The sequence below is a fragment of the Thunnus albacares genome, chromosome 6 (assembly GCF_914725855.1).
Source record: "Thunnus albacares chromosome 6, fThuAlb1.1, whole genome shotgun sequence".
NCBI classification, from domain to species: domain Eukaryota; kingdom Metazoa; phylum Chordata; class Actinopteri; order Scombriformes; family Scombridae; genus Thunnus; species Thunnus albacares.
This window is the reverse complement of record NC_058111.1, coordinates 23,944,629-23,972,014: the sequence shown is the minus strand read 5'-3', so window position 1 is coordinate 23,972,014 and position 27,386 is coordinate 23,944,629. Positions and strand designations below refer to the sequence as shown.

At 39.4% G+C, this 27,386-nt stretch overlaps 1 protein-coding gene across 5 annotated transcripts in view; it reads left to right on the top strand.

The window, feature by feature from the left end:
* The window catches only part of kcnab1a (potassium voltage-gated channel subfamily A regulatory beta subunit 1a), a 124,953-nt gene that overhangs the window by 74,014 nt on the left and 23,553 nt on the right, over positions 1-27,386 (top strand). For all 5 annotated transcript variants that reach the window (XM_044353194.1, XM_044353193.1, XM_044353197.1 and 2 more), the window contains 2 exons: positions 13,007-13,050; positions 23,810-23,847. In XM_044353194.1, the coding sequence (XP_044209129.1) occupies positions 13,007-13,050; positions 23,810-23,847 (82 nt within the window). The remainder of the gene's footprint in view (positions 1-13,006; positions 13,051-23,809; positions 23,848-27,386) is intronic.

Here is a 27,386-nt window from a genome sequence, read left to right as displayed (position 1 = left end):
TACATTTTATAGGCCTCAAACCAGGCCAGCACTCTTTCACACACACTCACAGTGAAGGATGTGTCAAGCCAAATTGCCAATAAAATTTGCTGTTTTTCTTTCCTGAGACCTGATGGAAAACCTATCTTAAACTTTATGTGTGTGTGTGTGTGTGTGTGTGTGTGTGTGTGTGTGTGTGTGTGTGTGTGTGTGTGTGTGTGTGTCTGTCTGTCTTTGTGCCCACACATTTGTGTAGACAATTTCTATAAACACACACAGATTCTGTTATATTTATGCCATAGGTGTGATGCCTTTTGGTGACAGTCATGAGCCAGAAACATGGGCCAAAAAATAAAAAAAAAATCCTCTGATGACATTGGAAAGCTTTAAATGCCTTTTCTATCTGCATGAATACAGAGAAAGGAGCTCTGGATTTCCCTAAAGACCTTCCCAAAAAAACAAGAACAGGAAGAATAACAAGAACACTGAAGAAATCATGTCACTTCGCATCATCTCTGTAAATCACCCATGCAGTTTATTTTCATGTATAGAGGTGGGTAATGATTTCACTTTTTCAGTATATAGGTTGTGTATCGTTGGGGGGTAATTAGTATTAATTGTATCTAATTGCATATGTGCTGGAATAGTGAGTCCTTTCTGTTCACCTGTAGCTGAAATCTATTATGTTTTCTAATTAATACAGTATTGCTATTATATTAGTCTGTCATATATTTAATCAAAAGTGGCACATTTACTTTGGTTGGAGACCACAGGGTCACTGCCATCTAACGCCATGTCTTTAGGAAATAACTTATTACATGTAACACCAAATCAACATTAGTGGTCAACAGCATTCTCACTACATGTCAAATATAACAAAGTTTGTCGGACTGTCTATATCCATCCATCCAACGTTCCTGCCCTTTTCCTGTTTTTGGGAAACAAGCCCAATTCAACAGCTGAAAAGCCAAAGGGACATTTTTTAATATAATCATGATTCAGAATCACATAACACTTAAACAGGATTGAATTACAGCTGCATGGCCTTCGAGCTATGTATGTCTGTGTATTTCTGTTTGTGTGGGTGCAGTCGTTGCTCGAGGAGAATCTAGGATCTTCTAAGAATCTCATTTGGTATTTGTATTGTTTTGCCTCGAGGATCAGGAGTCATCTTGGTCCACAGTCGAGTTTTAGTGAAATTAAAGAGAGCTAGCTGTCCTTACACACTACGAGGAACGCATTGATCTTTTTTTTCTCCCTTCTTCTCAAATATGTAGCACCAAACAATGGTGTAATGGTCTGAAGCTTTGTTGAGCATGCGTGAGCCTGTACGGATTGATCCACTTGCTGCTGGTGTTTTGCAATATTAACAAGTTCAGAAAAGAATCATGAATCTTGGCTTTCGTAGGCTTGTGCCGCTGTCATTCTTGATTTGTTTGCCGCCAGCCACCCTCCACTGTGCGTGCTATTGTTCCAACATCTTTGATCTTGACAGAATTCTACAAGACATCTGTTGTCATAAAACAAAAGCAATATCTGCACCAACAAAAAATAAGTTTCAGTTGGGGGAAGAAAGACTTGTTTGTCATTTCTTCTACTGTTTGTCCTCAGTTTCCATTTGAACTCGCAGCAGATCCCCTCAACAACGTCATGATCCCCTGCAGAATGCCCCTCAAGTACAGTGTTCAAATGCCTCAGATTTCTTTTAGCAGCTCTGAAAATTGAAAGAAAATTGATTGTGTGAGTGTGAGAGGCAGGTGGGGGCACTTTTTTAGGATGATGGATACGAGCTTGCTTCAATAGATAGCCCCAACAGAAAAATAAGGATAAAAGATGACAGAACTTAGATGATTGTCTGCCAAAACAGATGTATTATGGAACTTGTCAGCTCTCTGGCTCTCTTCTGGGTTTACATAGCTTTGGAAACCAGTTAGGCTCTGTTGCTGAACAGCAAGGCCACTTGACAACAAATAGATCAGTGAGTTTGGCAGAATGATTCAGGGCTGAAATGTGAGGATCTTTTGCCTACGCAGCCACTCTGAGTCACTGCAGGCACACATGGGGTTGAGCTTGGTCCTTGTGTAACAACGCAACTGTGCTCGTAGACACCATTGCTGGACACCTGCTGATGTATACACACATCTGTTTGCATCTGAATAATTTTCTATGTTTTAAAATCCTCTCAGCCTGTCATTGGTGCTTTTCCCTGATCGAATGTATTGCAAGAACACCATTATAAATGTGCAAATACATGCCTAGCTTGTCTCTGTGAGCGTGAAAGTAGTTGTGGTTAATTTGCATTTTGAGTATCTGATTTAATGCAAATTTGCCTCAGAAGAAAAGTCAAGAGGTATGTGTATATTTCTCATAACAAAGGGACCACCAGGACAGCAATCATGTTCTAACAGAGCTGAAAGGATGGAAGTGGCTACATAATAATCCATCACGGTGTGTTTTTACTGTGGGGGTTGAATTACTGTACAGTATCCTGCAGGTTCTTTATTGTTTTCCTGTAGAGAGAGCTGAATTCATTCTTTATGTCCAGGTGAGCTGCTGTATCACTTCTCAATCTGTTTTCCCACACGTAAGTATTACAGTTATATGGCTCTTAGCTATTAGCATGCTATCAAACCTTCATCAAGAGTGTAGTTTATGAAGACTAACTAATTAATAAATCTCAGAGACGCTCAGATATCACTGCCCAGAACAGTAGAAGACTTTAACACATGATTAAAGTCCTTTTTAAAACATCAGCATCATGTTTTAGCTTTTGACAAACAGATGGAACATACTTACCAACTGCACTAAATATGTCTTGGTGACTTCAGTTTTTTGAGATTCAGTACATGCTGACAAACTGAGAGAGGTGCAGTAGGCAGAGAGGCATGGTAAATATGTGTATTTACATGCTACTATATATTTAAATAAAAATGAGCTGTGTGGGCTGATGAGGCATTACATTAATAGGTTGCAGAGAGCCAAGAGTAACATGAAGGAGATTGAACAATAGCGTCATATTCTCTGTATCTTTCTATTTCTGTCAGATTTATTATTTTACGGTGATAGCAGGAGGTTTTGAGCTCTCTGATTCTTAATAAGAAGGTTATTGTGATTGTTTTCATCACATGCACTGTATGTCTCAACACATGGTGATTAACGCACACAAAATACCGTACAGCAGTGCATATCTGCATGATCCGATGCCAAATCATACACACGTGCACACAATTCTAATTGACACCAACACAATTCTCCTCCGTACTCACAAATACTGCTCTCTCGTCACAGTATATATTGCAGCTGCAACTGTGAAGGTGTCAAAAGACTGATTGGCTGAAAGTGTGCTTCCTACCAGCCCCATTGGCGGTGTTATCTCGCCTCGCTTGCTAGGTGACAGCTTTTATATTACTCCCATACACAGGCTGCTGTATTACTCTGCCCGGATGTATGAGAGCTGCCCCCTCCTCACTCCTTCACACACCCCCACCCACTCAGTGCTCAGGCTTTGATAGGCATGAAATAGCCCCACTGCTGAGATTGCTCCTTAGTTCATAGAAACAGCTTAGCTCATACAGACACACAGGTACAGCAACATACAGGCATGACTGCATATGTTCATTCACACAACCTCACACGCACACAGGAACTGCTTTTCTTTTCAAAAGAGACATTTTGAGAATGATGGTTTTGATTTCGGTCTTAATTAGTTTTTCAGTTTTTCTTTGAAGCAATGAGCTAAAGGCGACATAAAGTGATGTGCTCTGAGGCTACAGCCTGCAGCACAGCCTTTAGGTCATTTCAACAAGGAAGATGTGAGGAGGGAGAATTTCCCCCCCCTGTGTCGAGTCAGTTCGCTTCCATGTTGCTTAGATGTTATTTGAAGAACTTAAAGGATAACTCTGACGCTGATATATATTTTTCTTATTGTCAACAAATCCCGTCCTCCAACAATGGATTAGTCAGAGTTTCAGTACTTTTTGACTTTCTGTCCGTGACTCTCTGCCCCAAGCCCACTGGCTCCTATGAAGAAATAAATCTTCAAAACTGGGTCACAAAACAGCTGGACACTGTGGTTTTTGGCAAATGTTACTCAAACAAGAATAGACAGTGCTTACACGTTTGGTTGCATTGAGAACATTTTCATGGTGGCAGGACGGTGCATGTATGTGGGATTGACTCAAAGTCAATTAAGGAACATGTCTTCAGTGCACTGATGTGGCTCATTGATGATTTTGAGTAGGATCGAATCATTGATGGTTACAGAGTTTTCATGGGATTTGTTGACAATGAAAAATAGAATCTCACCAGCTTTATGCTTTAGATACATGATGTAGTTTCCCTAAAGTATTTCACACTGTTGCTAAGTCACTGAACATTGTTCTGATAGAGAGCCGAAGTCAAACCACTGACATTTGTAACTATGCTAATAACTAAAAACCTTCCAAAAACCTTGGAACAAAACCCTTTCTCAACAGTATGTTGTGTTGCTTGCTTGTGAAATGATCTAATACAGATGTTTGTCCATGAGCAGGTGGGGTGGGGGGGTTGCGGCTTGTGCAGACATGTCTGTAAGCAGGACAGAGAGGAGCGAATGCTTTGCTCAGCAGAGATTACAAATAGAAAGTTGAAAAATGACCCACCAGTTTCACTTATTTCAGCTTAATTTCTGAGGAATCATGTTTTGTCGGTGATTTTGACATGGCAGACAGCTAAGAATACTACAATACTCATGAGCCTTGGCCGCTGTTGCTATGGAGAAGAAGCCATGGGCACAAATCAGAGCATATTGAATTCAAAATGTTTTGTCATTGAAGTTGTAAAAAACAGCCATAGTTGCTGAATTCCCTGAGAAGTGACCCAGACATTAAAAGTGAACTGATTCACTCTGCAGATTGTAAAAAAAGTTTTTTTTCAACACTGCGTTCTTTAGCTTCTGCTCACCGTTTGTGGTGCATATGACTGAATTTTAAGCTTGCTGATTGGCTGCTCCTTGCTGAAATGCACCTTTGGGAGTCGCAGTTCATTTCTATTTTTGTGTGCAGTCTTGTACCTTTGACTTTTTACTAAAGAACTAGATATTTTCTAACACAGTTGTTTGTCCTTTTGTACTGATTTAACCTGTAAAGTTTAATCATCAGTACCAAGCCGTGGGAGTGCTCAAACTGTGAGTAATATATCATTGTCTATGAGAAAAATGGATGAGATTTTTACTTCCAGAACCAGAAGCGCCCAAAATATTTCCTCCCACTTTGCACTTTTAGCCTATTCTACAATGTTCAGACAGCCAATGTCAGTCAAAGGATCATTTAAAAGGGTAGTATCTATACTAGTCCGTCCGTCCATCCAAGAGTGATTAATTTATGTTTTTCCTCTCTCACTTGGGTAGCTGAAGGGAAGTTCATCAATCTAATTTTTCATTCCTTCATTATGATTAAATGTTTATTTAAACGGGAACATGATTAATGACCATATACAAACCTTCTGTCACCAGTTTCCCACTGGAAAAGAGCTTTATTTGATCTGTGGCTCCCCGGTGAAGTTTATCAGTGCCTCGCATGCTTTCTGTTTTTCTCTCTGTGGCTCTGTTTATTTTTCCTCTCAGCCTTTCCCTTCATTTTATTATTCACACATTTCTGTCTGTCCGACAGAATAATATGCACAACTTACATGACTTGACAGTTTTGACTTTTCACCAGAGATTACAGAATTTTCACTTTTCTGAACTTACTTTGATTGATATGAAAAACATGTCTTATAGTTGATATCTCAGCCGATCTGTTTCGGCTTTTTAAATTTTTTAATTATCACAAGTATCTCCCTCTCTTAATTACTCAGTCAATTAAATATGGAGAGATAATTAGTCCACACAACATGATGATTATCTGCAGATGGCTCTCTTTTCCTCTCAAGTGAAGTCATTAACAGCGCAGAGGAATCTGTGGTTGTACATGTTTAGGCTAAAACAGGCATTTTTTTATGCCTTAATTACTTCTCCTCTTCAGATTCTATCAGGTGCTTTGACAGACCTTCAGAGTTGAATATGTGATCGATAGCGATGTATGTGTGCGGCAGAAGTTACATTTAGAGTTTTCATGTTTAAAAGATGATGAAATGCATGTGGGAGGTAAAAAGAGAGAGAGGATGAGAGGGATGCCGGAAGAGAAACACATGTTTAATGCTTACTGAAATGTGCTTTTGAATGATTCACAAAACAACGTGTTTCCAATTTTTATAGGTCAAACTTTACAGTCAATATAGTTTGAAGGTTTCCAGCTGATTATCTACACTTGACTATATCCTTCCAATAAACAATTATACACATTTGATCATTAGATTGAATTAAATTAAGCTCAGAGGACAGAAACAGTCACATGCTGGAGCCAGAAGTACATGCTGACAAACAGACTGATATGACGACAGGCAGAGATAGATCAGTTTACAACATTAGATGATGCATATGATGGGCAGCGAGTACAAGAAGAAAACAACAAAGGTGAGAGGTGGAAAAAAAGGATAAATTGAGATGATGGGGAGAGACTGATGAAAGAGAAGACAAGGACAGAGAGACACTCATAGAGACAGAGAGAGTCAGGTAGAAATACAACAATACAGAGTGTAACATAAACAGTGGAAATCACAACTGTGTGAGGGCGACTCTGGAGGAAACGTGATGCACGGTAAGTGCTGTTGTCTCCATGAAAGCAGGTCGCCTTGCCAGAATTTGGGTGATTACTGTAACACTGTAACCTACTTTATCTGGAGCTCAGGTGGCCTTAGGCATGCACCTCTGCCTCCTCTCTGTCCCCCCCCCCCTTTCTCTCTCTCTCTCTCACACACACACACACACAGTTTTTACACCCGATGGAGAAGTGTGTCAGGCAGCCTTGTGTGCCTCATAACTGTTTTTCTACATCCTAAACAACAAGCAATTCAATTTTCATTCTCAAATTAGTCACAAAAGTGAATCCGATCCCTCTGGACGGCATCTGCAAAGGGGAAAAAAACATAAAAATGAGCACATAAATCAAAAAGGGTTTCCCAACATGCAAGGTCTTCAAAACCGAAAAAACAAAAGTTGCATTTTTAATTATAACCAAGAGGGCAAGATGGGACATTCTCAATCTCACTGTGTTCTCAGCGCCACATACACGCAGCAACTCTCATCCAACCGTCTCACCCTTGTGAAACATGTGCAGAACATTAAAGTGAATCTGTTCAGTTTACAGCAAGTCATAAACATAAATGACCTGTCACAGTCTTGTTAAGTGGCTTAATCGACGAACATTTTAGTCATTATTTACAAGACAAGATTAATACACCAGCATAGAGGCAATTCGTCACCTCAACTACTAACAGTAAAGCCTTTTTGCCACATTTACAGCATCGACTCGATGCTTCTTGGCCAATTACGCCCAACTGTCTAGTAAAAACTAATCTTATTTAAATGCACACTCTAGTCAGCCTGTTTTTTTTTCTCTCTGAATACTGTGCAGCTCCCTCCTCTACTGTGGCGGAGGAGGTAATGGACGAATCAGTGATAGATATGTGGTGGTGACTGTTGACATGCAGGAGAGAGAGACACACACACACACACATAGAGTTTTGGCATGTGAGGAGAGAGGATAATATTGCCATAGTGCCGGGGGTATTAGAGAAAGTCATTACTGTCCATCATCAGGCAAATGAAGACATGTTTAAGTGGAGATGAATAGCCTCCCCTGATGGGGAAGGCTTGTTATGGTAGATCTGTTTGGAAAAGCGGCTGGGGGGGGGTTCATATTTCAATAAATATTTGATGGGTGAGGACAGCTGTACTAGTGTGTGTGTGTGTGTGTGTGTGTGTGTGTGTGTGTTTAGTCGTGGGGGTTTGGTTATTTATGTGTGTGGCTATAAGCATTTGCATAAGAGCTATTTGAAAGGGGTTTTAAATGAGGGAGAAGATCACTTTCTCACTCCATCTCCCAAGTGGGGAAATCTTATTTTCTTCTTCTCTGCATCATTCTTTCCGTCTCCTCTATTATCCTCTTCACCGCCGTTCCTCCATCCATCCTTTCTCACAATTTATCTTTCTGAACGCTGAATGAAAGGATGCACTGTGTAGCCTCAGCAGTATCCGGGCCAACCAAGCTGATCTGAGAAATTTGTTCCTTTATTACTTTAATCAACATGGGAGAAAAAAAACTAACATTGAGCAAAATAGAAAGTATATCCAACTATAAATGCAAAGAATGTGTGATAGCTATACTCTATATTATAACAAATTAAGCAGTGGATTCATGTGAGTTTGCACTTACTCTGACAAGTTCAACTTTTTTGAATCTGGTCTTTTGAAGTTTGTTTTCAGAGGAGGAACCAGTCCTGTGAATTCTTATGGTTTGAATAATTATTGTGCGGAAGAGTTTTTTTAGGCCACAATAATCCATCTCTGGCACAGCTTTGGCAATGAAAACTGCTCCATCACGAACATAACCTGCCATTTGCAACAAAATGCAGTCTAAAAGGACTGTTGTCATATCACTTTTTTTTTTTTTTTTGCTTTGTTCCTGTGATTTGTCTCTGCTGTGCTCGGGCTGCAGCCAAGCTTTCCTCTTTAGACCTGAAATAGAGTGCACCTGTGTCGCCATCTTTCATGGTTGTGGCCGGGAAACAAATATGCAAATATTTGGAGAAAAACAAAATCCCCTGGACAGGTTTCCTGCATCACAGCTGAACACAGAGTATCAACCACACTCACATTCACACGTGTAAATAGTTACAATCCTCCACTCATTTCCATATAGGGCCTAGACTGTGGGAGGTAATCTGAACACCAAGTTCCAGACAGAAACACTGTAACACACTGCAGAAATCAAACATGACGTCAACACTATTAATGCATGTATATTGCTGTTTCTTGCAGAGCAAAAGTAACTCTACTTTGAGATCAAGAGCACCTAGACCTTTGTGGATACTTTATAGGTTACAGAGGATCTAATACATCATGCAAAATTGATTTTCTTAGGGAGGCTTGATTTTTTTTATGCCCAATTAAACATTCTGATACTGAAGGATACAGAGGTCACATGTCAGCAATGAATAACATGAGTGCTTTGACAGGTGAGAAAACTCGAAAGATTGCTGACAGCTGTGAATAATGTGCTGTTCAATCAATATGCAGGGCTGAGCGTGTAAATATGAGGCTTTTAATGAAGCCAGGAATGAATTTTTAATACAAAGTCGCCTCTGAAATTTCAATTGCATGTTTTCTGTCATATCCGTTCTGTAAATCACATGTCCTATGTTCTCCTGTGGTTTCCTTGGACACTTGAATGTAACTTCATTAATGTCTTCGGTTCTACCTGAGCTTTTCCTGCTATGACAAGTCAAAATGTCTGCTGTGAAAAAGGTCTATAAGACACCATAAAATGTTTTCTTCTTCCATTTTTCTTCCTGACTACAAATAAGCATGACTAAATGTGATTTCAGTTCAGCTTTAACATGTGAGTATCAAATACAAATTCAGTTACATTATCTTTATAATTGAGTATTGAAGGCTTTTTATACACATACAGTACAACATGTACAAACATCATCTTTAGTTTCCAGCATTTCAAATGTCTTGGATCTAATTTACATGCATCCAGCTTTACCTGTTTTATGAGTTTTGCAGAACTCACTGGGACATAATTACATTTGTAGTCACCTGCTTTACATCGTTTTTTCAAGGTGTTCACAGCGTGGGTGTGATGACCCCTGTCATTTTGTGGTTGCTATGTGAGTTATCTGTCCGTCTGCTCTCTGCAGGTGCTCATTAGCTAACCTGGAACACCTGAGGGTTTTTTTAAGTCTGCATCACAGCTCTTGCTCTTGCTGACTTTCCGCTGCTACTGTGCTCTTTAGTTTATGCATATGCCTTGCACCTTACAACACACACACACACATCTTTCACCCATGCACATCACATCCACACTTTAATTATTTAAGTTACCTTTTAATTGGCTTTCATTTGGTTAATTGGTTTAATAAACTTTTCTTTTGTTAAACTTCAACATAGAGTGTCTCCCTTTTGTCATGGCCCCTTGAGTCAAGTCATGACAAATGGGGGCTCGTCCATTTAGGTTGTTTTGTTAGAAAGTTTGTTTGTGCCTCAGGTAGCAGTGGGTGCATGATGTTGTTTGCACACGCTGATTAGCTGATTTGGCCCAGCTGTATGCTGGATTTGGGCTGTGTGTTTGTGGCCAGGGTTTTTTTGGCCTTTGGTTTTGCTCTGGTTTCTGATTGTTGGAAGATTCATGGTCTTTTTGCAGGAAGTATTTGGTTCTGAACCAATGTTTGATTGTTGTGTGCCATTCGGAAGGTAGATGTCACTGTTTTGATACGTTATTGGGCAGAGATTTATCCGTTAGATGGTAGGGCTTTCCTCTGTGGATTGTGTCTGTTTGTTTTTGTTCTTGTAGTGTGGTGGGAAAGTGGCTTGAACAGTTGTCTTGAGGGCACATCTGCAGCTTTAGGTGGGTTGCCATTAGATGGTTGCTCTACCAGGCTGTCAGGCTGCAGTCATTTCCTGTATATAATAATAATAATAATAATAATAATAATAATAATAATAATAATAATAATAATAATAATAATAATAATTAGTAGTAGTAGTAGTACAGTCAATGCCATGTGTAAGTACCCACCACAAGTACCACACGAAGACTAGGGTTGAGCTTTAGCTAGATTTTGTCAGGTAGTTAAGGGGACATTCTCATCATTGCCCTAGTGTCTTGTCTGGCGGTGAGCACATTTGTTTCTGTATCAGTATCGGTAACTATGGTCTCCTTGTCAGTTTTTTGAAACATCCATGTGCCATTTGTGAACACTATAATAATGATCAGTTAGTGGAGATAGCTGACCACTACGGTATTATTGTGGCAGAGGAAAAATCGTAAAGATGAGATTAGAAAAGTAGTTTTGTTGTCTTTGTTTGAATGAGGTGTGTTACATAAAAGTGAGCTTTGTGCGGTTATTTAAGTCTGGGCTGCAGCACAGCTCTCGCTGACTCTCCACCACTCTGCTGCTGCGGCTGCTACTGCAGCTCTCTGCTCCTCCTCCCTTAGTTATGCTGTTAGTTTATTCTTATGCTATGCCTTGCACCTTACAACACCCACACACATCTTCCACTGGTGCACATCACACTACTGACTTTGCTTGACATCCACACTCCATACCTTAATTACTGAAGTTGCCTCTTAACATTTGTTTAATTGGTTTAATGAACTTTTTGTTAAAGTTCAACAGTGTCTCCCTTTTTGTTGTGGCACTGGAGCCAGGTCATGACAGGTTTCTCTCTAACACTCTCCACTTGCTAAAGTGTGATAAAGATAACAAATAAATAAAAAATGATGATGTGGATTTTAATTCAAGATCAATCCTCAGGTATCTTTAATGAGGTTGCCGTGCAAGTAGAAAAGTGCCGACCTATAATTTTGCAACTCCTCCCACAGGAAAACTGTGCCGCCTGTACTGCCTACAAGCTGATGAACTGGAGCAACGGTTTTAGCTTTGCACCCACTTTAAACTTGGAAATATCTTCAAAAGTGTGTGTGTGTCCGATAGCATCAGTCCGGTGGGCGCTTTCACAAGAAGCTGACATGACAGGACAATAACTGTTCGTCAGGCTTGATTGGACATGGCAGGGATCTGCCAATCCACCCACAGTACTGGAGCAGACAGGAAAGCACAGTTATACAACCACTGCTTTATAACTGTAGTCTGAGAGTTAAAATATAAGTAGTGAAAAATAATAAATTCCCTTAAATCAATATTTTTATATTAACAATGGATCAAATGCAAAAGGTGTTGCTTGTAGTGACAAACTACAGAGAATTATCACCTGACTCTGCAGATCTTCTCATTTTGATCACTGAAGATAAATTGAAGGAATTTGGATGTGTGGGGTTTTGTTGATTCACTCACTCCAGTTTTCTTCAGCTAATTACCAAACAAACTTAGGAAATTATTTTTATTTTCAGAACTAACAGAAAGACACACCTACAAACAGCTGTCAGTGGAGAATGCGTTGAAGTTTTCCAGTAATGTAAATATCCAGGGACGGTAATTGATGTAAAACTGTCATGTCATGTCAACTGACTCAAGCACAGGTTGTCATTTACAGGAGAGGATTACTATTATTATATGTAAGCTTGGACAGTTTAGAATGGAAAGACAGATAGTGGTTCTCTGCTGTCGTACATTTATGATTTGTTGCTTTGTACTTTTTATTATCTGTAGTTAACAAGAACATACTCAATGAGACTGTTAATAAGTCTAGTAAAATTTAAAAAAGATAAAAACAGCACAGTATGACACGGCTATGAAAATGGGTTGTTACCAGCAGGATTAAGGTACATGATCACCTTTTTTGGACTGTTATAATCCAAATTATTATTTATTAATTCCAGAGATTCATTTTTCTCTCCATCATTCTGTCATCGATAGCCGGTGTTTTCCTCCTCCTTGCTGACTGGAATGTAAAAATAAAGACGCAGTTAACCATTTTATTCAAATTTGTTGGTCCCTCACACACACAAGCACACAGGTCTATTTAGACATGGTAGGAGGTTGACAGGGTCACAACACCTACCTGGGGCTCTGGGAAAGTGAAATTCAATTTCCTGTCGGGGAGAAATCAGGCAGACAGAAGCGCTGTCAGGTTGTCATGTGATTATCTGAAGCAAAGCCACAGCCAGCCTCTTGTAAAAAATAAAAATAAATAATAAAAAAAAACCTACTTGCTTGGTTTTCTCTTGGACTGTCCTGGATGTCATGCTGTATACATTTTCATCTATTGTAGCTGGAAATATCTATGAAAATGCAGATTCTATGTGATTAAGGGAAATAAGCTTGATGGTGGATTCTTGATCCTCTAATGTTCACTAATGTCATTCCCTAATGTCAAGTTTTTTTATGCTGGTGTTGTGAGAATATATCATCCTTTCAGTTGGTTAAATAATTGTGTGTGAACATGTACAACAGATCTAAGTCCTCTTTTCTGTTTCTACAGGAACCTTGGAAAGTCGGGACTCAGAGTATCTTGCTTAGGACTGGGTGAGTAGACTGCACTGTACCTTTCTCATCAGGCCTCAACTAGGAAACAACAACACACATTAAACTGATTAAAAGATGCTGTGAGAGGACAAGAAATCATGCAGCATATATTGTTTGATTTTTGCTGTTATAACTGAGCTTTGCATCAAGTTAATGACACAATTAAGTGCATAAGACACTTATTTAGACTTGAAAAAAGTAAGTGAATGTAAACAATGAAAAAAATTGTGCTGGGATTTGAAGTGTTGAGTTCAGCCTTTTTTCTTATTAAACCAAGAAATCTACTGTGGTATTATCATTCCCCATACATCCTAGTTCAAATATATAAAAACAAACACAAACAAACATACCAGCGTACTCTCTGATGCCTGAAATAATACGAGTGACTGTAGTCTAATCAGTTGGGATCCTGCCAGCAGAGCTGTTTGCATTGCAGATGTCTGTGTGTGTGTGTGTGTGTGTGTGTGTGTGTGTGTGTGTGTGTGTGTGTGTGTGTGTGTGTGTGTTATATCAATGTGGGTTGCAGGTAAAAGTTCTCCACTTCTCATATAAGTCAATGCAGTGTCCTCTGAAGTGATGGAAACACGACTCTGTGTGTGTGTGTGTGTGTGTGTGTGCGTGTGTGTGTGTGTGTGTGTGTGTGTGTGTGTGTGTGTGTGTGTGTTTTATATCATATCAATGTGGGTTGCAGGTAAAAGTTCTCCACTTCTCATATAAGAGAGTCAAACCTGTCCAGGTCTCAGCCTCAGAATTCAGCATGTGGGAGTGGGAAGAAGACAACACACACACACACACACACACACACACACACAGAGGCATACCTATTTCTGCCAACAAGAGCTCTCAAACAACAACAGTGGATTGTGACTGTGTGTGTGTGTGTTTACTTGTTCCTGTTCTCTTTGTATTGTCCACAAAAAATATTAGCCCAATGTTCCCCTCTCCTGGGAAGTGCATACACACACACACACACACACACACACACAAAAATGCAATAAAAGCCAGGAGGATATATGCTACTATACTGTACACACATCCCCAACTGACACCATCTAAGAATAACACATCACTGCAGGCCTGCAGCATATGATATTAAAAAAGTTTTGCTTGTAATTAAAAGTATAAGTTTTACCATAAACTCACTTTAAAGTTTCTGCACACTACCAGATGATTTTAAATAGAACAACTTGAGGAATATTACCAACCAAAAAACCTTTATTTAAATACGGTCAGACCACTGAACCCACTGTAGGGAAATATAATGACCCCCATACTTTTTGTGACTTGAGTAAGGCACAGTTTTTCATTGATTGGACAGCTTTTGATTGGCTGACCATCTCCTCACAATCATCTTGTTTACAGAGAAAGACAAAAGGTCAAATAAAATAATGAAATCTCTTTTAAAACTGGTGAAATATATCTGGACTGAGTGATCAAATTTTACTGAACAGTAATGATTCACTGAATGATTTAGTATTGAATAATGTAGGAACTCACTGTGTTATGAGATAAACTTTCCAACATGAAAGAAATCTAACTTTTTAAAATCACAACATGTTTTATTTCAAACAATATTAAACAGCAATATATTTCATATTTTGATTTTCCACATTTTTTTAATCAAAACATCAATGATTCTTTTCTGTCTGAGTTGAATAAAGCACTGCAATCAGCTGTCAGCCAAAATACTTATTTACATCCAGCAGCTCCCTCTTTTTTTAATCAGTGACCCACTTGGGAAGCCTTTTCCACTGTTTCTTGTGGATTCCTGTTTAATTTATACATAACATCTGAGTCCAGTTATTGAAGTTTCAAAGAGAATATAAACCATCACCCATTCATTTCCACTGAAATTTTAATATGTATTAGTTTTTCCTTCCCAAGTTCTCCTGGAAACCCCACTGATCATGCAAATACCGCTCCAGTTATAGTAACTAGACTCTAATGCCACTTATAAATAAGTTGTGTATCTTCTTGAGAGTCCACTCCACACCCTTAAAACTTCACTGAGTTGTTAGAAAATGAAATTAGAATTTCGAAGCAAAACATTGTTAAAATCAGAGCGCATGAATCTGAACATCGGATGATAAACGTTGAGGAAATCCTCCCATTCACAGTCACAGTTTGACCCAAACAGATACACTTTCACACACATTTACACAGAATTGTGTTCACTTTGATAAGATTTGCTCATTTGCATAAACCCAAAGTATGAAAGTCACGATTTTAATCACAGCACTGTTACTGTTAGTAATATGTCAGAACCAGACCTGCAGGATCCTGAGGATTTATCCTCGCTCAGATAAGGCTCTTGAGGTCGCAGATCAGCCACCATCCAGTAAATCGGATCAAAACGTCTGGTGCACATGGGACAGGAGCTTTGGCAGCTTAGATAGGCTGACCTCGACCAGGATGTTGTGCACAAACAGAAGACGCTTCAGTCGGTTGAGTTAGAGGATGTTAGAAGGTTAACACGAATGCTCTCTGGTCAGGAACAAGAAGGGGCTTTTTAGATGGGGAAAATAATATAATAGTGATAATAATAATAAATACAATAGATGATCATGTTTTCTGTACTTGCTTTGTCCTAGTTTAACCTTATGTTAATTATATGTCAACACTCCAGGGCTCTTACTGTAACTCTCTGTTCTGCTGACTCATCTTCCTGATATTCACCGAGGGACTCTTGCTGCTCTGCTATGGAGGCGTCCCTCTTGCATGGATTTATCCTGATTTAGTACTATCACATATATTTCACCACATTTGGCAGAAGACACCTACTATTTTTAACTACATGCGTCATTTGTGATGCTTGACCTTAAATGTCACTGAATAGCAGCACAGTGGGCAGATTTCTATTTTTATTTCGACTTTAATACGATCTGAGAGTGACTGCAAATCACATGCTTCAAATTACCTTTATGTGAGAACTGGTACAAAAAGCAAACAGAGGGTATTTCCTTGCATTGCAACACTGACTTTCATTCATGCGGATAAATTAAGATTTTGAGTTTGTTTCATTATTTCCATAAGTTACACAACAAAATCCTGTTCTTATATCAGTTTGTTTCACTGTGCATGTTACATAATAATAATAAACTTTATTTGTTTTACTTTTAAAACAGAAGTGCTTCACAAAAAAAAAAAGAGTTGTTCTCATGTTGGTCTGGTTTCATTACAACTTTGATATCTGATCTTTCTGCACCAAAAACAGTGACGGAGATTACATCCAACGAGCCTTTGCGGTGCCATGCAGGACTTTTGTTTTCCGAGCGGTTCCCAGGCCAGCTCTGAGCGCCGCTACCCCAGGTGGTTCACGGTAGACTGAGAGGTCTGACTCAAACTGGCTGAGCTGAACGGTGCAGAAAAGGTCAGCCTAATGCCAGCTGCCTGCCACATGCTGCGCCCAGGGCGGACATGATGCTGGCAGGGTAGAGGAGGAAAAGAGAGGGCAAAGAGCGGGCTGCTAAACGGTGTTTCACACTTTCACTTGAAGGAACAGAGCCAAGATAGATGAGGATGCGGTGTGTTTACAGTACGTATGTGTGGTCGGTTAATTAAATGAAAACTCCTCCAATTGAGCAGTTATTTTACGGCTGTTTGTCATAACAGCATTCATCAGACCAAACACAAACTCATATACCTTAATGAAAGCGCAGCAGACAGGAACATTAATAAAACACACATTCAATCATGTTTAAATGTGATGCAGTCGTTTGTTTCCATTTGCTGTTGATTGTGTGAAACACAGCCAGGAGGAGATGGAACTGTCGCAGGACCTGCACTTTAAAAAGCCAATCTGCTACTGCATGATGATGACGCCCCGAGAGAAACACCGTCTCACCAGCCTCGTTTACATAATGGTTTAATCGGTTGAGGGCCTCTTTTTCACTGAATGACATCATTTCTTGTTGTTCAGAATTTTCACAGCTTTTTCCCGCACTTAGTAAGTTCAGTCTCTACATCAGAACATTAAAACAGACGCTTTAGCTTTTAGTTATAAAGTTATTTCACACGAGTTTGTCTTTTAATATGCTCCCTGCTCTATGATTCAGGACCAAATGCTATTTTAAGAACTTTGAATCTGACAAACTGACTGGAAACCAGAACATGTTGAAACATCCAAAAATGTTAAGCAACTATAGAGTAACAGATTGACCTTGACAGTGAATGTCTGTTACTAGGATCACTAAGAAATGACACAAACTGAGCTTTAGAGGTGCTGATAGGCTGATGTTGTTACCTTCAGACAGCTAAAAGTTTTTCCCTTTTGTTTTGTTTTTTTTTATTTGCTAAGTTAAGCTAACTGTGCTTTTAGCATACATAAATGAGAGTTGTATTAATCTCCACATAAAACTCTCAGCAAGATAGTGAATAAGCATATTTCCCAAAATGTTGAATTATTAATTTAAATTCATGTATGTAAAGCACTGTGTGCATCTAATCTGAAATACTCCATTTGCTGATGCAGTTGCTCAGATCAGTTTATAATTTTTTTTTATTTTTTAACTTTGTCAGTACAGTTTTACACCTCAGTATAAGTCAGGTACCAGCTGACTAACCATTTACAGAATGAGGCTCTAGCTGTTACTTTCAGTCCATTGATAACCTTTTGTTTTTAAATGTAAATTATTACATTATTTAATTAATCTTCACTCTTTTTAAAGAGAGAAATAAAATCAAATAGCCATCATATTTAACTTACTAATAATTCATATACACATAATAAATGTATGTAGCTGAGGAATTAATAACATATTAATTTAGGGAATCTTATTGAAATAAAAACATTTTCTTACCAATACTAATTCTTTGGGTTCATTTGCTGTGTATGAATGTCGGAGGGAATCTGTACAGACAGATGAATTAGTATTCCACACATACAGTCATTACAGGGACGGAGCGCAGGATAGAGGGAGGGGTGATGAGAGGAGAACAGGAAAAATGAAGAGGAAAGATGCGTCTTGCATTTCTGTCCTTGTCCTGCCAACTTTTATCCTCTCCGTCTTTCTCTCTATGAACCCTTCTTTTTCTCTCCTACTGTCTTTTTCTCATCCCTTTGTATTTAAACTTAACTCTTTCTGTGTCTCAGGAAGGGGCAATGTAGAGATGGAGGGAGGAAATATGATTTCTTCCACCTCTCACCTTTCCTCACCTCCTCAAACCCCCCTTCTTTTTTAACTTTCTATGTTCCTGTGGGAATAATTCTTCTGGGGCTCAGCTGCTGGTATGAGCAGCTTATTTTTTTGGTTAAAAGAGGTCGGATAGAGGTTAGCTCTGTGCTGAGGCAAGATCAAGAGGGCTGGCACACACACACACACAAACACACACGCAACACAGTTTGTCTTACAGGTTCAACAGACAGTAGAAAAGCAAAAGGAAAATGGAGGTATGCATACCCAATTCAGTCAAATATACACAAATCAAAAAGCTTTAAAATGACTATACGCTGCCTTTTTGTGTGAGTGAGTACAGCTGCATTAACTAACAGTAGTCGTCCTCTTTTCTCTGGCAGCGCTACAGATCAGGAAACCTTTCACACTGTCATTGTGAAACTCACTTTATAGATGTACTTGTTAAAATTCAATCTGATGTTTATTAGCATAACTTGACATAATTTGAGTCAACTCAATATCAGTCATTTCTATTTCACTAACAATAAAAAAGCTTATTCCACATTCCAGCACAACATAATATAATATCAATTCAATTTACATGCATCTGAAAAAGTCACATAGTGTGTAACAGCCTTCTCTGTTTAAAGTGTAAAAACCTCTCACCGGTTAATTGAAACTGAATTGATTTTTAAAAAAGTGATTATGCCGGTAGAGAGGCATGGGGGTTGGATTAATTGATAAGTGGAGTGATTAGTGAATTCAACATGACCTCTCAGCACAAGCAGCCTGCTGCTACAGATAATTCACAGTCTCTTCATTCAGTGAAAACAGCTAATAGAGTGACCGCAGGGAGGTCTGCAGTGACTTCACTGTGCTGTCAACACACACGCTGGCTCCAACAATGCTAATTAGTTGGGGAAAAATTGATAAAAAAAACAGAGTGTTTGTGTGAGTTTGCATGCGCACACCCATTTTAATTGGCTGTAAAACAAAAAAAGTCGATGCAGAAGTTGATGATCAGCATTAACCATCAGTACTTCTGTGTGAATACAACTTTCTTCCAGTCCTCTCACCAGATGCTACAGTCCAACCAGGGCCATTTTTTTTCCCTGAATGCTTGCTGCACTGATGCAGCACTATTGATTGATGAATTCTTAAAACGGTTCTCTCAGAAAATCCTGCAGTGTGAGGATGAACCTGTGTGTGATGTCACTGTGGTACTTATGCAGGATAGACACTGAGTAGACCAAGAGTTACTGCAGCTCCTCTACTTTCTTCTGAATTTTTTTAACCTCATTTCACCTCCATTAATCCTTCCCTCTGTGGTGCAGCTGAAGTCACTGCAGTCTGTGTGTCGTGTATAGGTGAATATTGATGCAGCCACCAATATACTAGACTGCTTGTGAATGACTAAGAAGTATAATAAACAGTCATGTTCAGCGTCAGTGTATGAGCTTCATTTAAAGTTGTTTGTCAAAGTGTATTTGAGTTTATCCATCCAGCTGTGGTGATGCAGTTAAATGCAAAAGACCTTCAACAAGTATTAAAGCTTATAATCTTCAGTTTCTGTTAACATCTATCAGAAAGATGCATTCCTGAGGCTGAAGTTGTGAAGTTGCTTTTGTCAACCTGCCAAAAGAAATAACAGAAACATATTATTTATGTACCGCGTTTCATTGTAATGTGTTTATGTTGTTTTGTCCACCCCCTGTAAGCAGTAGCCGAAAAAGTAGACAAGACAGAAGCAGATATAACAGTAGACAAAGGTGATTCAAGTAGAACAGTTTTTGAAGAAATCAATAGAAATTGAAGAGGCAGTACAGGAGACAAGGCCACGCAACAGACCTGAAAATAGGTCCAAAGGATGGTATGTGTGTGTGTGTGTGTGTGTGTGTGTGTGTGTGTGTTTGAGAGAGGGAAAGAGAGAGAGAGACTTTTTCTTTTTGCTTGTATATGTCTATGCACTACCAAAAATATAAGGTACAATACAGGACATTTAGGCCAAATACACTTGCATAACCAAACACAACACTGCTCTGATTCCCTCGAAACAAAAAAAAAGCTCTGTTATTAAACTTTATGGGACTTATTTCCCCTCAAATATAAAATTCACTTTCTAAATCATATATTTTTAGCTCTTCAAATAGTTCATAAACTAAGAAGAAGCGGCTGTAGAGGAGAAAGTCAACATTTAGTTTTCTATATGTGAGCCAAGCCAAACTGTAATTAGCCTTTTTGTGTGTCTCATAAACCGATACTTTTCAAGTATGTCCGGCTCACAGATGTACTGCGCCTTCTTGTTGGGGCTGGAAATGTATCCAATGAAAAAATATGACTCAGCCTTTCTATCTGTAGGCAGACATGCTGGAAAAAAAGAGAGTTAGGAGATCAGTTAAACCGAGACACCAGAGAGAAATGTTTCATTTAAATGCGTGCCATCCATCTCGCTGCCAGGCACAGGACCGGATTCAAGAAGGTTAAAAGGACTGACACAAAGCCGAAAGCATAAATGACACCTCTTCCCAAACCATGCAGCTTTTTCTCCTCATGTTCTCGCTCCTTACTCTCCACGCTCTCTTTACCCTTTTTTTTTCTTTTCTACAACATTCATTGCTTGTACAGTTGAGCTAATGTTAGTTTTTTTCGGCTCCTTCGACCTGTCATGTCAACTGTCGGGCAGGGAAGACTGATTAATGGTAAAATAATAAAGGTAATGATGATGAGAAGGAGGAGATGAGAGACGTAGCTAGGAAGAAAAAAACAAGGACGATAAAGCAATTTTGAATTTGAATCCAGTCGCACAGTAAACTTTCACTATTAACATATATTTATATACTTTCCAGTGACTTCATTAGGAGTTAAGTTTGAGCTTGCTTGTTGACTCAAACACCTTTCAGCTGTAGGAAAAAGCTTTGCAAGGTTATCGGATTTAGTATTGTTGCATAGCAACATCAAATACCGTTAATGGCACTTTCCACCAGCAGCTGCCAGTGAAAAAGAGCTATTTGTTGTTCACAGGGCCTTAATTTCCATCAAACAGAAAAACGCAGTTGATCCTATAAGAGCAGTGGCCTTGACATTAGAGCTCTGCGGGGTTTTCATCCCATACTGAGCCTCCCGCTCAGACGCAAAGCTCAGAGCCGCCATTGGACATCGTTAGCTATGATTACAGTTCCACCACACTGGACACAGCTTAAAGGACTGATTGAACACACACACACTGGATGTACACACGCATACACATACATATGCAAACATTACATACATGAGTAGATAAGAAATGACACACAAACACACACAATGCCTATACTGTATGATAAGGGCAGTCTGTAATCAGTATAGGTGCAGCTGAGGCTCAGTGAGGTTGCCATGGTTACTGGTCTTAACAATTTCCAAAAGCAACTTTTGTACAAGTGATTACCATTATCTCGTGCAGCAACCCCCCCCCCCCCCCCCCCCCCCACCCATCCACCCCCAGACAAAAAACTGCATTTATGACTCTGCTGATGATGCATGTTGAGAACTGCAGCTTTCTGCTGCTGATTAACTTAAGATAATATCATTATGCACCAAGAGATCCAATTTATCCTCAGGGTGTCATCTGTAAGTTAAACCTCGGTGGAGTTGATGGTATTGCAATGTATGGAAATAATGAGCTCTATTGTATCGTAACATCCCGTCTGCTGAAACGAGCAGATGGTTAAGTGCTTTTTCATTGTCCCCCGCCTCTGAGGTACATCAATTGTTTTATGATAGTCAAGCAACCGAGGTCAACAGAGTCAGAAGAAGAATCATCTATTCATTTTGTGGGCAATAGGGCACAGGGAGGGTGAGAGAAAGACTCAACAGGGAGATAAAACAGAGAGCAGAGAGAGGTTGAGATTTTTACAGCCCTGAAGAATGAATACTGTAGATATCCCAAAAAGATAATTCTCAGCAGTGGCTGGCCAGAGGCGTCATATTATTTTCAGAAAACATCCTCCTCACTGCTCTAAATGAAAACTCACTGATGGAAGACCACCAGGCTACAGCTTACTCTACTGGTTTAGAACTAAATCAATGTGTAGTAATAGTTATGTTTCAGATTTTACACGTTATCTGCGTTTATGTCAGTCAATAAGTAACAATTTAAGTATGGAGGCACATGTTCAACTCTCTACTTCTTCTGCTTCTATGACTAACACATGAAAGTAATACATACTTAATATGTACTAATCCATGAAGTCTTAACACCATGACTTATGCTGAGAACATGAATTAATGCATGGACGTTTCAGGCTGAGCCCTTCCTCAGCATGCCTATCGTTAGACATACAACATGCACGGCCGTAATACAATACATAGCTTGTCCACAAGAGAGCACTAACAAGTTCGCTTTTCAACTGTAAAAAGTCCCCCTCAATACACATCATGGTCATAATTCTTTAATAACAAAATGTATTCCCAGACCACAGAAAAATCTTCATTTTGATTGGCTGGCAGGCGAAAACAGTGAGGCTTAGCTGAAGAGCGTAGCGTTGGGTTCGTGTAACCAAAACAATAAAACAGATATAACGGTCCAGTGAGAACTGTGACAATTGCATTAAATGTGTTAAATGTGTTTGATATTTATGTGAATCTTGCCACCCATCAACTATCATCATCATCCATTATAGTGGTAAAACATACAGTTTGTCAAGTATCATCATATCTTTTAGTCAAGTTATCAGAAATGTTATGTGTTTATGTTTAAAATGAGTATTGGCTGATGAATCATTATCAGATTTTATCAATACTGGTAATGATCTTAAAAATCCAGTCTTGGTTTGGCTCTGATATACTGCAGAATTAAACTTTGATATATTGCATCAAAGTTTATTGCATGCATTAACAGTCCATAAAGTCTTCCATCTCATGCAATATTATCAATTTTAATGCAGTTTCCCCTGGCTCTCCTGCCAAATTTCAAATGCGCTTCAGCACAAACCCGCCTCATATCTTGTCAGGCAGCCCAGATTTCCTTGCAGCTCCCAGCACACACATAAGCCGTGCAGCATTAAAAGGTTTGCACCAGACGTTTCCCTGATATAAAAAGGTGTTCCTCTCTGTCTGTCTGACAGAGCGTGACAGTTTTAGATAGCCTAGCTAAAACCGTTTTGACGTAATCTGAATGGGAAGTGTTTGCTGCCACAACAAAGCTACATGCATAATTCAGTGAGGGAATGTGCTGAGGATTTAGTGTCTCCTCTGGTTGAGGTGGCTTAGCCTTTTGTTTGCAGGGTAATCAGGAGCATGTAGTCAGATGTACACATACGCTCGCTCATTATACACACTCAGGAAGACACGAGCACATAAGGACGACGGACACAAGGTCCCCAAAATATGTATGAAGATAACAGAAACAGTCACCAGTGAAGACAGAAAGTGCTAACAGGCACTTACGCAAGGTGATCCGTCAGTATTGAGCCGCAGCTCTGAACAGGACAGATTCTTCTCTTGGGAACCTGACAGCCTCCCTCGACTGGTGTCACAGCCCGAGGATTAGTAGTGTTTACTCCTGGATGTCGAACACACACACACACACACAAACGCACTGACAGAAAGGACTGACGGCATAGAAATGTTTCTTGATGTTGACATGTCTTTTTCTGTCTCCTCTCCAGGTACATGGGTGACATTTGGGGGACAGATAACAGACGAGGTATGAAACATTTTCCTTTAACTTTCATGTTCATTTCATTTTTACCAGAATCTAATTATTGACTGGTTGATTTTTCAGCGGTGATGAATATTGAACATCACTGTGAGAATATTTGATATGGTAACCTTCCAACTGAAGACTTATTTAAATCATCCATTCCTCTGACCCAAGCTGCCTGTAGCGTTTCTGCATTACCAGTTGATTACATAACACACAGTCCATAAAAATGTTTTTTTGTTGTTTTTTTATTTATGAAACTCTGGTTTCTGGTCCACAGGCATGGATGTGTTTTACATTCCTGGTGGATTTTCTGTCTGTCTAGCATTCAGTCACGTCTTTTTTTGGATAAAACATACTGAGTTTGCCTGTAATTAAATGTGCTATATAAAGAAAATCTGCCTTCCCTGTGGATGGACTTTTAGTTGAACATTTCCTTTGATCTAAACACACTGATACAGTAAACAAACTTGTATGACTCAGCATGTACAGAATCAATAAGGAACTGGGCTCATTTTACATTTGAGTCTCACCATTTATCCTTTATGGCATTTGAAAGACTGAAGAACAGAGACATATCAAAGTACATGTTTTACAGAACAGTTGTATTCTGTATCTGTGGTGTAGGGATGGGTGATATATTGAATTAATTTGATTAATTGAAATTTTTCTTTTTGCACGATTTGTAAAATGTGAAAATCATGAAAATTGAGTAATTAAAATATGCACAAAAAAACAAAAAAATTGTAAAAAAAATCATGTGCGTTAGCCGTTTTAAGTCATGACAGTCCCTCTGTGATGTGAGTCTCTAGTGACTCCGGGTCATCTCTGGTTACGAGAGTCGAAGCGCTGGGAGTTGACTGAACAGTTTCAGCCTGTCTGTACCTCGCTGGGTCGCTAACACCAGCTAGCAGCAGTCAGCAGATAACAGACTGATGTCTTGTAAAGAAACACGAACAGCAGCAGATCCATTAGTGAGCAGACCTTTCTGCTCTGTCTGCGCTGCAATTGATCATTAAACTAACTGCCTGTGCTCTAGTTGAAGCATCCGGTACTGACAATCAATAGCTGTGTGGGACAACCTGTATTTCATTATTCTTGCACAATTGCTCCAAAAATATGATGATTCAAGGTTTCATTTTGCAGGCAAACAAAAATCGATTAAATTGTGAGTCAACCCAAAGCTTGAAAAAAAAAATAATCCAGATTTAATTTTTTTGGCCATATTGTTTAGACCTACTTTGATGATAGGCAATTAAGTTTATGCTTTAGAACAAGGCCATATGGTAGAAGTGGGCTGTGTAAATTTTAAACCTGTTAAATTCAGTAAAGAGAGACAAAAAGCAACTAAATCCTCTATTACAGTATGTATAATTTTACTGTGATGTATTAAATCGTCTGGAAAATTGATTAAGAAACAGTTTATGGATAAAATAACCAGACTGGAAAATCTGTTTTTGGTTTTTGGAATAATCAAGTTACTACTCTCTGATGATCGCTCTGATGCAAAAATCATAAAAAAAACCCCGAAATATTACCATAAAACAGTGCGGCCCATTGATGTGCTGCATCACCCACAAGGGTAAGCTTCCACAGCATAAAGCATATGGCAACATCTGTGATGGTTTATGAATTCATATTACTATATTACACATCGTCACATCACCCAACCCCGTCACACAGAAAGGAACAATAAAGAAAGGAAAAATAGAGCTTGTAGCAGCACACCACTGCTCCAGCTGCTATTGGCCCCCTCTTGCACCTTCTATAATGGGTCAGAACAGAGTGACACATGAACCTCAGCACTGCCAGTGTGACTGTGGGACATCTGCCACATTTTTCTAATTGACTGGTGTCACAGTTAACCTTGTTCAAATCATCAGCTGCCTGACAAAGTTCCTACAGGCTCAATTAGCCTACAGCTTCATTTTTTATTGCTCTCTCACATTTATTTATGCTATAATGAGAGTAGTTCAACCTCAACCTCCAACAAAGACTAGGTGTGATTATTCAGATTTTTTTGGACTGACTGAAACTCTGTATAGGACATAAAAAGGGTGCACTATGGGTCAACACATTATGTGTGCGTGCGCGTATTTAAGTCCCCTTTACACTCATGCTGATGAACTCTAACATGCTCTGATGTTGCTGCTGGGTCTTGGCATTGGTCATCATAGACGTACACACACACACACACACACACACACACTTAGAGTGACACTTAGGGAGAAGAGAACAGAGCTCACCCTGGAGGACACAGAAACAGTAAGCTTATATAACAGTATTATTTTTCTAACCTTAAGGCTTAGTGCCATCAACTCACATGTTGTGCCCCAAGCTTAGCACCCTTCTCCCCCCTCCATTATTCTGACTGTCCCCAGTTCAATGTCACTGATATCACTCAGACACTTCCAAGCTGTTTTGCTTTGGCTTGAACAGAGGACATTCATACGGGAAATGCCGGTGAGGGTGACTTCGTTGATGTTGATGTTGCTGCTGTGTGACTGCAGAAAAATCTCAAATGTTACATTGTTGACTCATAGCTGAAGGAAACATTTAAGCTCTCACTAGAGATACATAACAGTGCATCCTTGCTGTTGAAAATAACAAGAAAAAGAAGCTGGAGAGACAGAGGAGAGAGGAAGAGAGAGAGAGAGAGAGAGAGAGAGAGAGAGAGAGAGAGAGGACGTCTCGGTAGACATGCAACCTTAAGCCATTTCACAGCAGAGCGCTGCCATCACATGCGATGCTGTTGGGTTAAAAAGTCCTCTGCTGTCCTCAATGCCCCCTGTTCAATGTCACCGCCATCAAATGCTCCCTAAATATACTGCATGTCCTCTGCAGAGTTCAGTGTTCCTGTCCTCATTGAGATAAGCAACAACATCTCTGACACATAAACACAGTTACTACACGAGATTAGTGTGAGAGCTGCAAATGTAAGACCTAACTTTTCCTGTGTTTATTAGCCAGGAAGCCACTTGTATTCAGGAAAAGATCTGCAGAGCATCTGGACCAGAATCCATTCATTACCTACTTATTTACGACTGCAGACTTACAGTAATGGCTTATTAGAAAACGAGTAAAGCCGAATGTCCACAGCATCCAGCTGTGTTGCGTTCTGTTTGTGCTACGGCTCAGTCACAGCTCTGACGCCGTTCCAATGTCCACGGGAAACATTTCAGAGTGTCTGTTCACACACATTTCTAATTAAGTTTTTGCTGACATTGTTCATGTTGTACAAACATAAATATTTACATGTGGTAACAGAAGCTTTGCGGCTATAACTCAGTTCAATTACTGTGCTTCCACATGCCGCCTTATATCTAAATGTCATGAATAACGTTCATACAGTAGAGTCGCCTACGTCCGCTATAAGCCGGTAAAATGTATCAACTCATATTTTTCTCTCTCTTTCAGCCTTCTGTTCTGACTAAGCCGGCTTTTTCTCACCCAACTATTGTCATTAACCTGAAAACCTGGAAATGGGACCAACAATATGATGAACTCTGATGGATTAAAACACACAGAGTAAAGCAGGAAGG